This window comes from Populus nigra, chromosome 4, assembly GCF_951802175.1.
Source record: "Populus nigra chromosome 4, ddPopNigr1.1, whole genome shotgun sequence".
Classification (NCBI taxonomy): Eukaryota; Viridiplantae; Streptophyta; class Magnoliopsida; order Malpighiales; family Salicaceae; genus Populus; species Populus nigra.
The window spans coordinates 15,554,131-15,566,211 of NC_084855.1; the positions used below are offsets into that span (position 1 = coordinate 15,554,131).

Genomic DNA, 12,081 nt, shown 5'->3' on the forward strand with positions numbered 1-12,081 from the left:
CTTTGTGATATGGTTTCTTTGTTATAAGTATTTGTACCATCATATCAAGGTGCAGGCTGGTTGCTCTTTCACCAGCTCTTTCTAAGCTTTTCTTTTTATGGATTCTGTCTGTTATTATTATTTTCTAGAGCTGGGTAATCGTAATGCCTGGTATTCCTGTTGAAAATCACAATGGTCATTTTTTTTTTCTCTTTGTTCATGCTTTGGGGTTTGGGATGGAAGGAATTGCAAGGTGATGTAGGACAACTTGGAGGGTTCGGTTATGCCAAAGGAAATTTAAGACAGCTTTTTAAGGTATCCTGCTACAGAATGCTTGATAATGTGTCTATAGTCTCATGATGTAATTATTGTTTAATTGTTCATATTTTTATTTATGAAGTAGATACATCGACAAGCCATTTGGTTGAGGTTTGGAGTATATGGTATAAGCTTGATGGTCCCTACTCCATAATGCAACTTCGGGATAAAAATGTACATTTTCTCCAAATTAGAAATTGCTTGTGATACTTAATTTTCTATCAGAAATCTTCTCTTTTCTTTATAGTTTGTTTTATCTAATACTGGCGCATAAACAACTTCTTGGAACAAAAAACTGGTTTCAGACCACTGATTTAATTGGTTTTGCAGTGAAAAGGGGCACTTCTAGGGCATTCCTTTTCCATCGTGTAGTGAAGCATTACGTAATTCAAGCTGGGGATGGTGGTCTTCTTGGGGATACAGAAGTCTGGACTTTGAGAGGGAAGCATTATAGTCAACTTGATACGTGATTACTAGCTTGAATTTTATTTTCTTTCGTTTTTCTTCATTCAATGGCTCAACAGCATGTTTCCCGAAACTTTTGAGGTGGCAAGTGTATTTGTTATTCTTTGATCAGTTTGAAACATGAGGCATTCATGTTTGGAGCTTCCAAGACAAAGCATGATGACCGAGGAGAAGATGTTGTTCAGGTAACGGACTTCAACATCCTTTTGGTTGTCATGACTTGTCTTCTGGGAATTTATATCAGCATCTTCTTTTTTCACCAAACAAGCATTATACCACCAGGAAACTTTACTAAGTTGTAGTGACCAATATTTTGAAGATACTGTTGTGGGGGGCTAACTGCTCCTGTAGAGCCCAGAAACAGATGGATTATCTGTTGGATGATTTTGAAAAATTACTTTGTTACTGATTCATGCAAGACCTTCAGTTGTAAGAGTTTTATTTGTGGTCAATGTTGATTGTAGTTTTTAATGTTTGTCAGGAAATTGAAGAGAACATATCTAGATCTCATGCTGGGATCATTGATGTGACTTGGAGGCAGAAAATCTAAAAGCTGTTGTGCTAATCCGAAGCTTTTCCATGCTGCCTTATTCCGGATTGTCTTTTACCACTCAAACTAGCCACAGGGACAGTGGTGCATTTTGGGATGAGTCATCCCATTAGAGGGCACAACGATGATATGGAGACCTGCTGAGAATCAAGCTGTTTAAATTTGCGTGAATACTGAGCCAATTCTGTTCTGGTGATTTTATTTCTCTGGCTGGATGGTACAAATTTTACGATGAATAAAGGATGGGACAATTGAAGACTCTTCTTTTGCCGCATTGAACTCATCTTATTGACAACATGATAGGTATTGTTTGAAAAATCCACGCTAATAAATTCAAAATCAGTAGTTAGAAGGGGTTATATATATATATATATATATATCCGGAAGGTAGGAAATCAAATATCAAATATGTAATTGGTAGTTATTTGATTCCAAGATAAAATTTAAACCTTGATTTAAATCATTCTGACATAATTTTTCAGAGGCTTGAGTGTTATCAATTATGAATCATATATTGTGATATTTTTCAACCTTCAATTAAATCAACTGTAAGGTAGTTTATTGTATGCTAGATAATATTGATTGGACTAGATAAAACTGGACTAGATAAATAATTATCTTGTCTTATGTTTAGTGTGTTTTAGACTGGACTAGGCAATTTGTTTTAACCACATCAATTGTGTTTTGTTCCTGCAATAAGATTGAGAGTCATTTGAAATGCCTAACAAATGGATACCTTTAATATCAATTACATTATCTCTCTCAGAGGTTTCAGAATTCAAATTGTTACTCACGGGAAGCATCTAAAAAATCTGATTCAATTTTACGTAACTGGCTAAATTCTAGCCATTTCTTAATTCTGGCTTCTCTGAACTAAGCCTATTTAGGGGAGACCCTTTCAAGCAAGTTCTCAAGCTCAGGGTTTATTTCAATATTATCTTCTTCCAACCTCTGCCGCATCTCTGGAGCCAATCTGCCAGCAGCTATGTAAGTCTTTAGCAGCAAAATGTAAGCATTAGAGTTCAGACGATTAATCTGCTTCCATATCTTGCATAGTCTCTCAGCACCATCAACATCTTTCCCATCTTCAAAATAATTCAGAAAAGCACTTACTGTTTTCTGATCTGGTTGCCATTCAATCTCCTTGGCTTCAGAAAACGCCGCTTTCATGTGCTTCAGAGCCAAATCCGGTTGATGGTTCTTCAAGAAGAAAACCATGAACATCTCCCGGGCCTTAAAGAATAGTCCTTTGGTCCTCTTAACAGCTTCATCAAATATTGACGCTGCTTCTTCATACATATCATGCTCTAGGCAGGCTCTTATAGCGACATTTGCCAACCTCATATCATAACTGTGGCAACTGGATTCCCACTCCTTGAAACACTTCAGTAGACCCTCGACATCTTTTAATTTAGCAAGAGCCTGGAGCACGTTAAGATAACTAATATTGGTTGTTGTGCGGAAGCTTGACTTCAGTGAATTCCACACCCGATGGACCTCACTTGGATTAGAAGTGCCAGCATAAAGGGAAATCAGAAAATGATAAGCTTCACGGTCAGCATCATGTCTGCGTTTTTTCTGAAAATCACAATCACGTCCACATTCTATCTGCTCCTCTAATTTTCTAAGAGCTGATTCAGCTTTGTCAAAAAGTCCAGCCTTGACATAGATTGTAGCGAGGTTACTGTATGTAGTCCAAGAAAAGTTCTCTTTCCCATCCATTTTCATCTCATCCAGAACTCTCTGTACTCCCTCAAAATCGTTCAAACATCCATAACTCTGCATCCAGATATTATAAGTGAAGGTGCCAGGAGATACGCCCCTCTGCTTCATCTCCTGTACTATGTCGAGCACCTTCTCAGGTTGGCCCAATCTCATATGCAGGGTCATGAGATTGCTAAAAGGCATAGAAGTTGAAAGAAGCTTCATTTTGTCCATTTTTTCAAAAAGAGTCAGTGCCTTTTCAGACATAAGTTCCTTGCAGTAACAGTTCAGAAGTGTTGAATAAGTAACATGATTTTGCACAGATGGTGGGAGGCTGTCAAAATAATTCTCGGCTGCAGCAATCCCTTTGGTTTTTGCTGTAAGATCTAGGTAAACTGCATGATCAACATGGGAAAAGTTCATTTTCCTCTTCTGCATCCACTCCATTACCTACAAGACAAAAACCAGAAGTCATCACAAACAACTCAAACATTAGAGGAAACAAAGAAAGAAAACACATAGCTTACAAACTAGAGTACAACGATTAACCAAAAAGACAATAGCCAATGCAACAATTTTGCTCAATTTGAGGAGTACAAATAGACAGAAAAATCGACACACGACTTGAAAGCACACACCTATTGTTTTCCAAATCTTAATTACAAGTAACAAGTCATCATGACTGCCCAACCAAAGCACTTGACTAGTATTATTATTGGGATCTCTAGGAACAAAATATCCATGCATTCATAGCCATAGACTAGAGCCACATTTATTACCGAATTCAGTAATATTCCCAACACTCATATTGTCCATCAACAAAAGCTGTGTCCAGAAAATTTCCTTTTCCAATTTGGCTCACTGTGACTGGCATTCATAGAGGCAGTACGCCCAAATCTTAGTATAAAATTAACAAAAGGCAACCGATGAAGGCCATACAAATAGCTTATAGTAATCATAACAACAACAACAACAATAAGAATTGTGTTTTTAAGGAAATGAGCACCAAAGGGAGGATTTAAGGGTAGGACCCGTGGTGTGAAAAATTCAAGAAATTTGAGAGAGACGGGCGGACCTCAATGGCATGGTCGAACCTGCCGTACTTGCGGAGCTTTTTGATGCAAGTAGTGAGATTGATTTTGCTTGTTTTCCCACCCTCCAATATGAGCTCATTTAACGTCTTTGACACGCTCCCTCCACTTGCCCCCAGTTCCGATAACCTCCTGTACATCCTCTTCCGTTTTTCCGCCGCTACTGGCACCGCCTCTGCCGCCGCACAAAGATGCCGCACCGCCCGTGAACCCGTCCAGATTACACGACTTGGACTCTTCGCCATGCACTTAACTCAAATTCAGTGTTAATTAAAGCTCTCTCTCTCTCTCTCTCTCTCTGGAGAAAGGGGTTTTGGTCCCTAATCGATAGCACTTCTGTCAAATTTAACCTAGTGGTTCAGATAATTGCAATTGGATCCTTTCAATTTTTATAGATTGTTCCTCCATCCGACTCTGTAGAGTTCCGTTACGAATGGATTTGGTAGTATCTAATACGGCTTTATAAAAAGATATCTGATCACATTAGATTATAAACTTTTTGATTTATATTTAAATATTTTAAACTATAAAAATATATTTAAAAAAACATGTATATATAATTGTTTTATAAAAAAAAATATCGAGACAAAATAGAAATAGGGTAAATTGATTTGTGTTTTTTCTATCACTGAACAACCCCAACGCTTCTAGTTTTTGACTTGTAAAATAAAAAACGCGCCGTTTTTGTCTTAAAGTTTGCGATATGTTTTTTTTTTTTTTTTTTTTTTTTTTTTTTTTTTTTCTAGTTTGTGATATGACGAGGTAGAGGTTAAAAAAAGAAGAAAGAAAAGAAGGATGAAGGCAGTGGCTCTTCTTCGTCCTCCCTACATCCCATCATTTCCTTCACGCCCTCACTTCTACTGTCTTCCAAAACGCACAAATCTTCCTGCCTCATACTCCTCTCACAGGACAGAGTCTCCGGTTCGCTCCTTGCAATTTTTTCTTTTTAAATATCAATTTCAGTTTGATAATTAATTGCAACGGGCGGTCTGACGTGACTGTAGGTAAAAGCAGAAGATAGTACTATTCCAAGGTCGGAGGAGTACAGGTATCAATTCTATGATGATTGGTTTCTCGCTCTCTTTCGTAACAAAATGGTGAAGGTCAGTTTTATTTCAACCTGTAGATTATAATAAATTAATTGTTAGTAGATGTTAATTATTTTCTTCAAGGGATTTAACAGGAAGTTGGATGGGATTCAGAGAAAGCAGGATATGATGGATTGATTGAAGTAGCCAGTCGTCTCATGTTGAGGAGGACCCCTTCTGATACTACAGATGCAGCTGTTTGTTTTCTTCTCTCCTTCTTCTTCTTCTATTTATCACTCATTTTTCTTAACAGACAGACTAAGTAAATATTGGGTAGGGCAGGTTAGAATACTGAGGTCCTTGTTTCCTCCATTTTTACTGCATCTGTATAAATCGCTGGTATCACCTATAGGAGGAGGAAAACTAGCTGCTATGATGGTTGGTGAGTTGGGAGTTACTTTCCATTTCTGCTTTTCATGTATTTTGTTTCCTTTTCCTTCTGATGCTTGTTGAATGGATTGTTAATTCAAAGTTATAACCGTCTTTGTTGTTTAATTTCTGAAGCAAGAGTGACTGTAATCACTTGTCAGTGGCTCATGGGCATATGCAAGGTTAATTCTGTTGATCTTCCTGATGGATCCTCGTGGGAGAGTGGGGTAAGTCTCCCAATTTCCCAGTCTAACTAGCGTATGTGTGCTCAAGTGAATATAGGCAATCCTGAGCCCGCTATTGGTTCCTGCAGGTTTTTGTAGAAAGATGCAAGTATTTAGAAGAAAGCAAATGTGTAGGGATTTGTGTCAACACTTGCAAGCTTCCAACTCAGGTATATGTTCTACACTGTTAAATTTCTGGCAGTTTTTAAGCATTTTCACAGTACCTATTCTGCGAACATTTCTTACTTCTTTGCTTCTACTTCTTGTGATTTGGTTCTTCAGACCTTTTTCAAGGATTACATGGGGATTCCTTTACTGATGGAACCAAATTTCAACGATTATAGCTGTCAGGTATCATAGAAACTGACTCCTTTAAGCACTCGTCAATTTCTGGTTTTAGATGTAGATAGACAGAACATCAAGATAGGCAACATGGAATCACACCTTTTCCATCAGAATTCTATAATCGGATTCGAGAAAGAATTTAACAATGCTCCACTTGCAATAGTTCCTGTATGCTTCCTAACAACTTCTAAATGGTGTTTGGTTATTTACTTGCAAATATGATTTTCCACAGCCATTTATCTTGTGATTCTAATGTTACAGTTCAAATTTGGGGTCCTTCCTCCGCTACCTGAAGATGACGGCACTCTCAAGGAACCTTGCCTGGAGGTATGCCCAATTGCAAGCAAAAGAAGGGGAGCTGCTTCAGACATGGTCATAATGCGATGTCCAAAGGCATAGTTTGCTCACTGCCATTTAATTAAGATTTCATCACTGACATTTCTTAACTTGCATATCATTATGAAATGTATCTATGATCTATCTATCTACAGTCAAGAGATATATCAGCTTTTCCATGCCTACAATCTAATAAACCATAGTCAACACGATGCACTCTCTGCGCGTCTACAAACACGCAGAGAGAGAGAGTCCTGAGAGAGAGATCTGAGAAATTGCAGATGGAAAAGGAGATGTGAATGCCTAACACTGGAATGTGTGGAAGCCCATCTTCACTCGCCTGTACACGATAATTAAAATTATATATATATAAACCCACCGTAAAGCAAGACTCGGTGCACTGTGGAGTAATGCAATGCATTGACGATTTTACCTTCCATATTTGTAAGGAAAGGGCTGAGTTTTGAAGGACAAAATGGTTTTTTCATGGGTTCAATTGGCATTGCCCATTGTTTGAGAGGTGAATTGGTCTCTTCATATTCTTATGAGCAATTAAATTGCTACTCTACCCTTTTTTAAAAAAAAAAAACTCAGGGCAAAGGAACATTTATGGTTTTTTAATTTTTTTTTGAACAATGTAATTATTTAAATATCATTGCAATTTTGTTTTTGTTTTGCTTAGGTACATGGTTTTTTTTTTTGTCATTTTTCTTTGGTTTTTATGTAATTGTCAATTAGAATTAAGGATGATCGAGTCTTTTAATATATATAAAATATATTTAAAAAGAAAAAAAAAAGAAAAAGTTGTTAGCCCATGAAAAGTTTGTGCCTTTTAGACAGTGTGTGCTTCTACCGCAATCAAACACCACCTTTCACAGCGGTGTTTGAAGTAGTGCATCGAGATCTTTCCAAAGATGATGCTCGTGATAACAGAAGACGATGTGGCTCTAGTGAACTCTTTTTCCTCCTCCCCCTTTTCTCTCCTCTCTTAAGTAAATGACATAAGTTTCATTTTATTTGTTTTATTTATACAAAGTGGTTCTTATTCTTTTGATCTGCATCTATTTTTTTTAATCTTTTGTAGGTTATTTTTTTTTCAATTTCATCCCTATCATTTGATTTGATTTGATTTTTATTTCAAATTTGGTCCTCATTCTTTTGGTTTTTTTTTTATCTATTTCGTTTTTTTTTTAACCTTTTGTAGGTTAGTTTTTTTTTTTTAATTTTTTTATCTCTTATCATTTAATTTCATTTAGTTTTTATTTGAGATTTAGTCCTCATTCTTTTAATTGCTATTTGTTTTATTTTTAATAATTTTCTAATTCTATTTTATTTTCAATTTCATCCCTCAATATTAAGAATTGCAGTTTAATCCGAACTTAATAATGTCGCCTTAACCCGCCCCGAACTAATTGGTGTTTTTTGGATGGTTACCTTACTTAATGAGAGAGAGAGAGAGAGAGAGAGAGAGAGAGAGAGAGAGAGAGATTGATATAAAACACTTATTAATAGGGATATTTATTATTTTATAGTTTAATAATTTGATACACACTTTAAATTCATATATTAGTTAATTTTTTTTATTTAATACTAAATAATTGCTAGATAATAAATATTCACAGGGATAAATAATTTCATCTCTCGATGTTAGAGATGAAAATTTAATCTGAACTCGATAGATATCAACCTGAACGGGTCAATAGTTTCTTTGTGGTTACCTTGCCCAATAGATAATGGATAAGGTATGAATATGATCAAAATCGAACCGAAACCCACTCAAAGTTAACATGAAATGTATATTTATATTATATAGGTTTATTTGTTGAATATTTTTATTTTCTTAATGCAACATGATATATCTTGTTGCACGTGTGCAGCGTTGTGAGGATCTTCCTCCCAGCTCGGGATCTCTCTAGTGATGGGAGAAAAGAATAAAGAATTCTTGTTTCTTATCAGTCAAAAAAGGATGGAGTTACTACCTAATATTTTAGTCACTAGAAACTTTAACTGGTCTCAGAGTATGGATAAAAAGACTGATTATGTATAGGAAGGACGTATCACCCCTCATACAACTTACCTAAGGTAAGCTGCATTATTTGTTTGTCTGATATAAACTAAGTTATTGTTATATTTTCTTGTTGTTGGTTTGTTTAAAGTTTAAGAAAAGTTCTCTTCGGTAAGGAGGTCATTATTTTATCATATTAAAACCTTGACATTCTAGAGTAAAAACATATTTTTTTTTCTTTTAATATCGGGAATACATTTTACATATAAGTTCGTAATTCTTGATACTGGGACAAATAAAATAAATTCTTTTGATATTTTTAAAATATAGGTCAAGTTCTTAAGATTTTAATAAACTGGTTACTAAATCCAAAAATGCATGTAAAAATAAAAGGACTATTTTTGTGATTTTTTAATACGCTAAAATATGATAATATAATTTATTTTTATAAGGCTTGGTCATATACAAATTAAAATAAAAATTGAATTTTTAAAAGAAAGATTTTTTTATTGTTGTTTTTGTGGAAGGGAACCGATTCGTTTAATACCAAAAAAAGCATCTCTTGTGTAGGTCACAGTTCCAAATATTAAATATGTGAGAGTAGAAAAAAGTGAGGAATTCAAATTAATTTTTTATGGTTTTGACTGAGAAAGGGTTATGGTAATGCTGGAGAAGATGACCCTCGTGATGTTTTCTTTTTGTTTTATCCTTTTTATGGATGACAACTGGGTTTAGGAATAACAAGTCTAGGGCTTTTTGTGTGTCTTTTGGCGTGTGGGATAGAATGAAAGACTGTATAAGTCTTTTTTTGTTTCTTATTGTTACTTTTTTTTTGTTGGCTAATGTGTTCCTCTTTTTTTTTTTGTGTAGTACATCCACCTATTTATAGGTAAAGTAATTTTTTTTCCCTCCTAGTTGCTCGGTTCCCAAGCAACAAAAAAAAATTTTGATCCCTTATTTTCTATTTTTGCCCTTTTGGTCCCCTTATCCAAACATTTTTTTTATTTTTTGTTTCTCTTATTTTTTTTATATTTTTGAAAAAGACAATATCAACATCGATTCAATAAAATTTTTCAATGATTTTGAAATGAACGCGTTAAAAACCAAACATGTTGAAAGTAAATTTTTGAATTCTTTAGAAAAGACGCTGAAAATGTTAAAACGACCCAAATACATCAAAATATATATTTTAGATTTTTTTATTTTTATTTTTTGGATTTAAAAATAAAAAAAAAGATAAAAAAAATCTGGCTATGAAATATCCATATCTTAGCATTGACATAAAATTATAATTTTATAATGAAGGTTCAATTGATAGTTTATGAATTTTTATATTTCTTATCCAATGGGTAACATATAGAGTTTGGATATAAGATAATTATTGTCATCAATACTCAATCATTTCATTTTGATTTTTTTTTGTATCAATTTTTATTTGCTTTTTTTTATTGCTCTTTGTTTTGTTTTGGTTTCTTTTTTTATTGTTTTTTTTTCTTCCAAATTTCATCCTTTAGTGTTTTATGATTGCGAATTTTACTTCGTTATTTTTTGGGTTTATCTTCAATGGGGTTTCAAATATTAGCACAGATTGACCTTAATATTATTTTTAAATTCTTTATTGAATTGTTTTTCAATCTCAGCCTTCAATGTTTGATTTATTGAAAATTGATCTTCACTTTTTTTGGCTTTCTTTTTTATTGGATTTTTCAATCTTATGCCCATAATCGCGGGGTTAACAAATTGACACGACTTGACTAGGATCTGTTTTTTTTTTTCATTGTGTTTTTTATTTTTTTTAATTTCCACCCTTTAACATTGGATTGTTTTCTAATAGGTTACCCTGGTGTCACGGTTAGGTCGCATATTTTTCATGCTAACTTGGATGGATGAAGTTGTTTTTTTTTTAAAAAAATATTTTTCTTCTTTTATTCATATTATCAAAATTATGCAGGCTTATTGACTCGAGTCAAGTCACTGACTTAGTTCTTGGTTTTTTTCTTTAAGAACGTTGCCTTCATTTTCATTTTTTATAATGGAAAAAAAATTTGGTCAGCCCGCGCTATAGCATAGGTCACTCATCTAGTAACATATACTAAAAGGCATTGACATTTCATTTTAATAATGAATAGTGAAATGCTTTGGCCTTTTACAATTTAGTCCTCAAGTTGTTTTTTGCGATTTCATCCTCCAACGCTGGGTTTAATGGATATTAAACTTCATAATTTATTTTAATTTATTTTCTATGGATTTATTTCATTATTATGACCCAGGTTTGGTAGGTTAATCAAAGTTGACTCAGCTCATTGTTTTATTCTTTTTTTTTTAATTTATATTTTTCTCAACTTCATCCTTTAATATTGGGTTGATTGATAATTTGACTTTATATTTTTTTTTCTATGTGGTTATTATAGTCTCATCATCTGGACTGCAGGTTTCGTACGTTAACCAGGTTGGCCAAAATTTGTTTTTATCCTTTTTTAATTGAATATTTTTTTTAATTTTATCTTTCATTGAAAATTTAACTTCATATTTTTTTTTATTAACTTTCTTTCTATGGAGTTATCCAGGTCTTATGATTCAGGTTTGGCAAGTTAACTCGGGTTGACTCAGGATGGTTTTTTTCGCTTTTCTTAATTGATTTTTTTCAATTTAATCCTTGAATATTGAGTTTATTGGGAATGGTGCTTAATGACTTTCTTGTATTTTCTTTCTATGAGTTTATTATGGTTTCATGACCCAGGTCGCAGGTTAACCCAATTGCCTCAAGTATTTTTTTTCCTTTTTAAAAAAAAATTTATCCTTTAACATGGAGTTTATTGGGAATTAGACTTCATAACTTATTTCAGTTTGTTTTCTATGAGGTTATTTTGATCTTATGATTTGAGCCATAGATTTAGTTGATTGAATCGGATGGTTTTTTTATCCTTTTTTTAAATATTTCTTTTTTCAAATTCATCCTTCAACATTGGGTTGATTGAGAATTGAGCTTCATAATTTGTTTCAATTTTTTTTCTATGTGATTATCTCGGTCTCGTGACTAAGATTTCACATGTAAACCCGGGTTGACTTGACTCATTTTACAAATTAAATTTTGTTTTCAATTTCATCTTTCAATATTGGGTTGATTGAGAATTGAGTTTAATGAATTTTTTTTATTTACTTTCTACAAGGTCTTGTGACTTGAGTTGAAGATTTAACAGGTTAACCTGAGTTGATCCGAATAAATCCAAGTACATTCAATATATTGTCATCTCAATATATTTTTTTTAAATATCGTCTTGATTTTTTAATCAAACTACATTTTTATTGATCATTTAAGTTGTTTTTGGACCTGCAAAGTTAACTATGTCACATCAAGTCAACCTCTATATAAATTTAATTTTTGTTTTGCTGAAAAATATGTTAACAATAATGAATATAGTTTTTTGTTCAACAAAAACTTGATCAGACTCGTAACATAGCATGAACAATTATCTAGTTAACATATATTAAAAGGCCTTGACATTTCATTGTAGTAACGAACAATGAAATGCTTTGGCCTTTTGCATTCTAGTCCTCAAGATTTTTTTTTTATAATTTCATCATTTAATATTGAGTTTAATAATTA

At 33.4% G+C, this 12,081-nt stretch overlaps 2 protein-coding genes and 1 long non-coding RNA gene across 3 annotated transcripts; 2 read left to right on the forward strand and 1 right to left on the reverse strand.

Annotated features, from left to right (window-relative positions):
* Window positions 1-300: 300 nt before the first annotated feature.
* Window positions 301-1,580, forward strand: LOC133692673 (uncharacterized). The gene is made up of 3 exons (XR_009841978.1): window positions 301-471; window positions 628-947; window positions 1,244-1,580. It is a non-coding gene; the product is annotated as an uncharacterized LOC133692673 (long non-coding RNA).
* Window positions 1,581-2,020: 440 nt separating this feature from the next.
* LOC133691364 (pentatricopeptide repeat-containing protein At1g02370, mitochondrial-like) lies at window positions 2,021-4,579 on the reverse strand. Its single transcript, XM_062111837.1, has 2 exons — window positions 4,092-4,579; window positions 2,021-3,466 (listed from the first exon to the last, which is right to left on the reverse strand). Exons 1-2 carry the CDS (start codon window positions 4,350-4,352, stop codon window positions 2,192-2,194), a joined length of 1,536 nt encoding a protein of 511 aa, XP_061967821.1. The 5' UTR covers window positions 4,353-4,579; the 3' UTR covers window positions 2,021-2,191.
* A 268-nt stretch (window positions 4,580-4,847) lies between these two features.
* LOC133691394 (beta-carotene isomerase D27, chloroplastic) lies at window positions 4,848-6,648 on the forward strand. Its single transcript, XM_062111881.1, has 8 exons — window positions 4,848-5,028; window positions 5,112-5,210; window positions 5,291-5,392; window positions 5,478-5,577; window positions 5,700-5,791; window positions 5,878-5,958; window positions 6,071-6,139; window positions 6,395-6,648. The coding sequence occupies exons 1-8, from the start codon at window positions 4,903-4,905 to the stop codon at window positions 6,530-6,532; spliced, it is 807 nt and encodes a 268-aa protein (XP_061967865.1). The 5' UTR covers window positions 4,848-4,902; the 3' UTR covers window positions 6,533-6,648.
* Window positions 6,649-12,081: the final 5,433 nt, after the last annotated feature.

Coding starts and splice junctions, on each gene's coding strand:
- LOC133691364 (XM_062111837.1), bottom strand. CDS start 4,352: ATGGCGAAGAGTCCAAGTCGTGTAATCTGGACGGGTTCACGGGCGGTG. Junction 3,467..4,091: donor GGTTCGACCATGCCATTGAG/GTCCGCCCGTCT, acceptor TTTGTCTTGTAG/GTAATGGAGTGGATGCAGAA.
- LOC133691394 (XM_062111881.1), top strand. CDS start 4,903: ATGAAGGCAGTGGCTCTTCTTCGTCCTCCCTACATCCCATCATTTCCT. Junction 5,792..5,877: donor GATCCTCGTGGGAGAGTGGG/GTAAGTCTCCCA, acceptor TGGTTCCTGCAG/GTTTTTGTAGAAAGATGCAA. Junction 5,959..6,070: donor CTTGCAAGCTTCCAACTCAG/GTATATGTTCTA, acceptor TTGGTTCTTCAG/ACCTTTTTCAAGGATTACAT.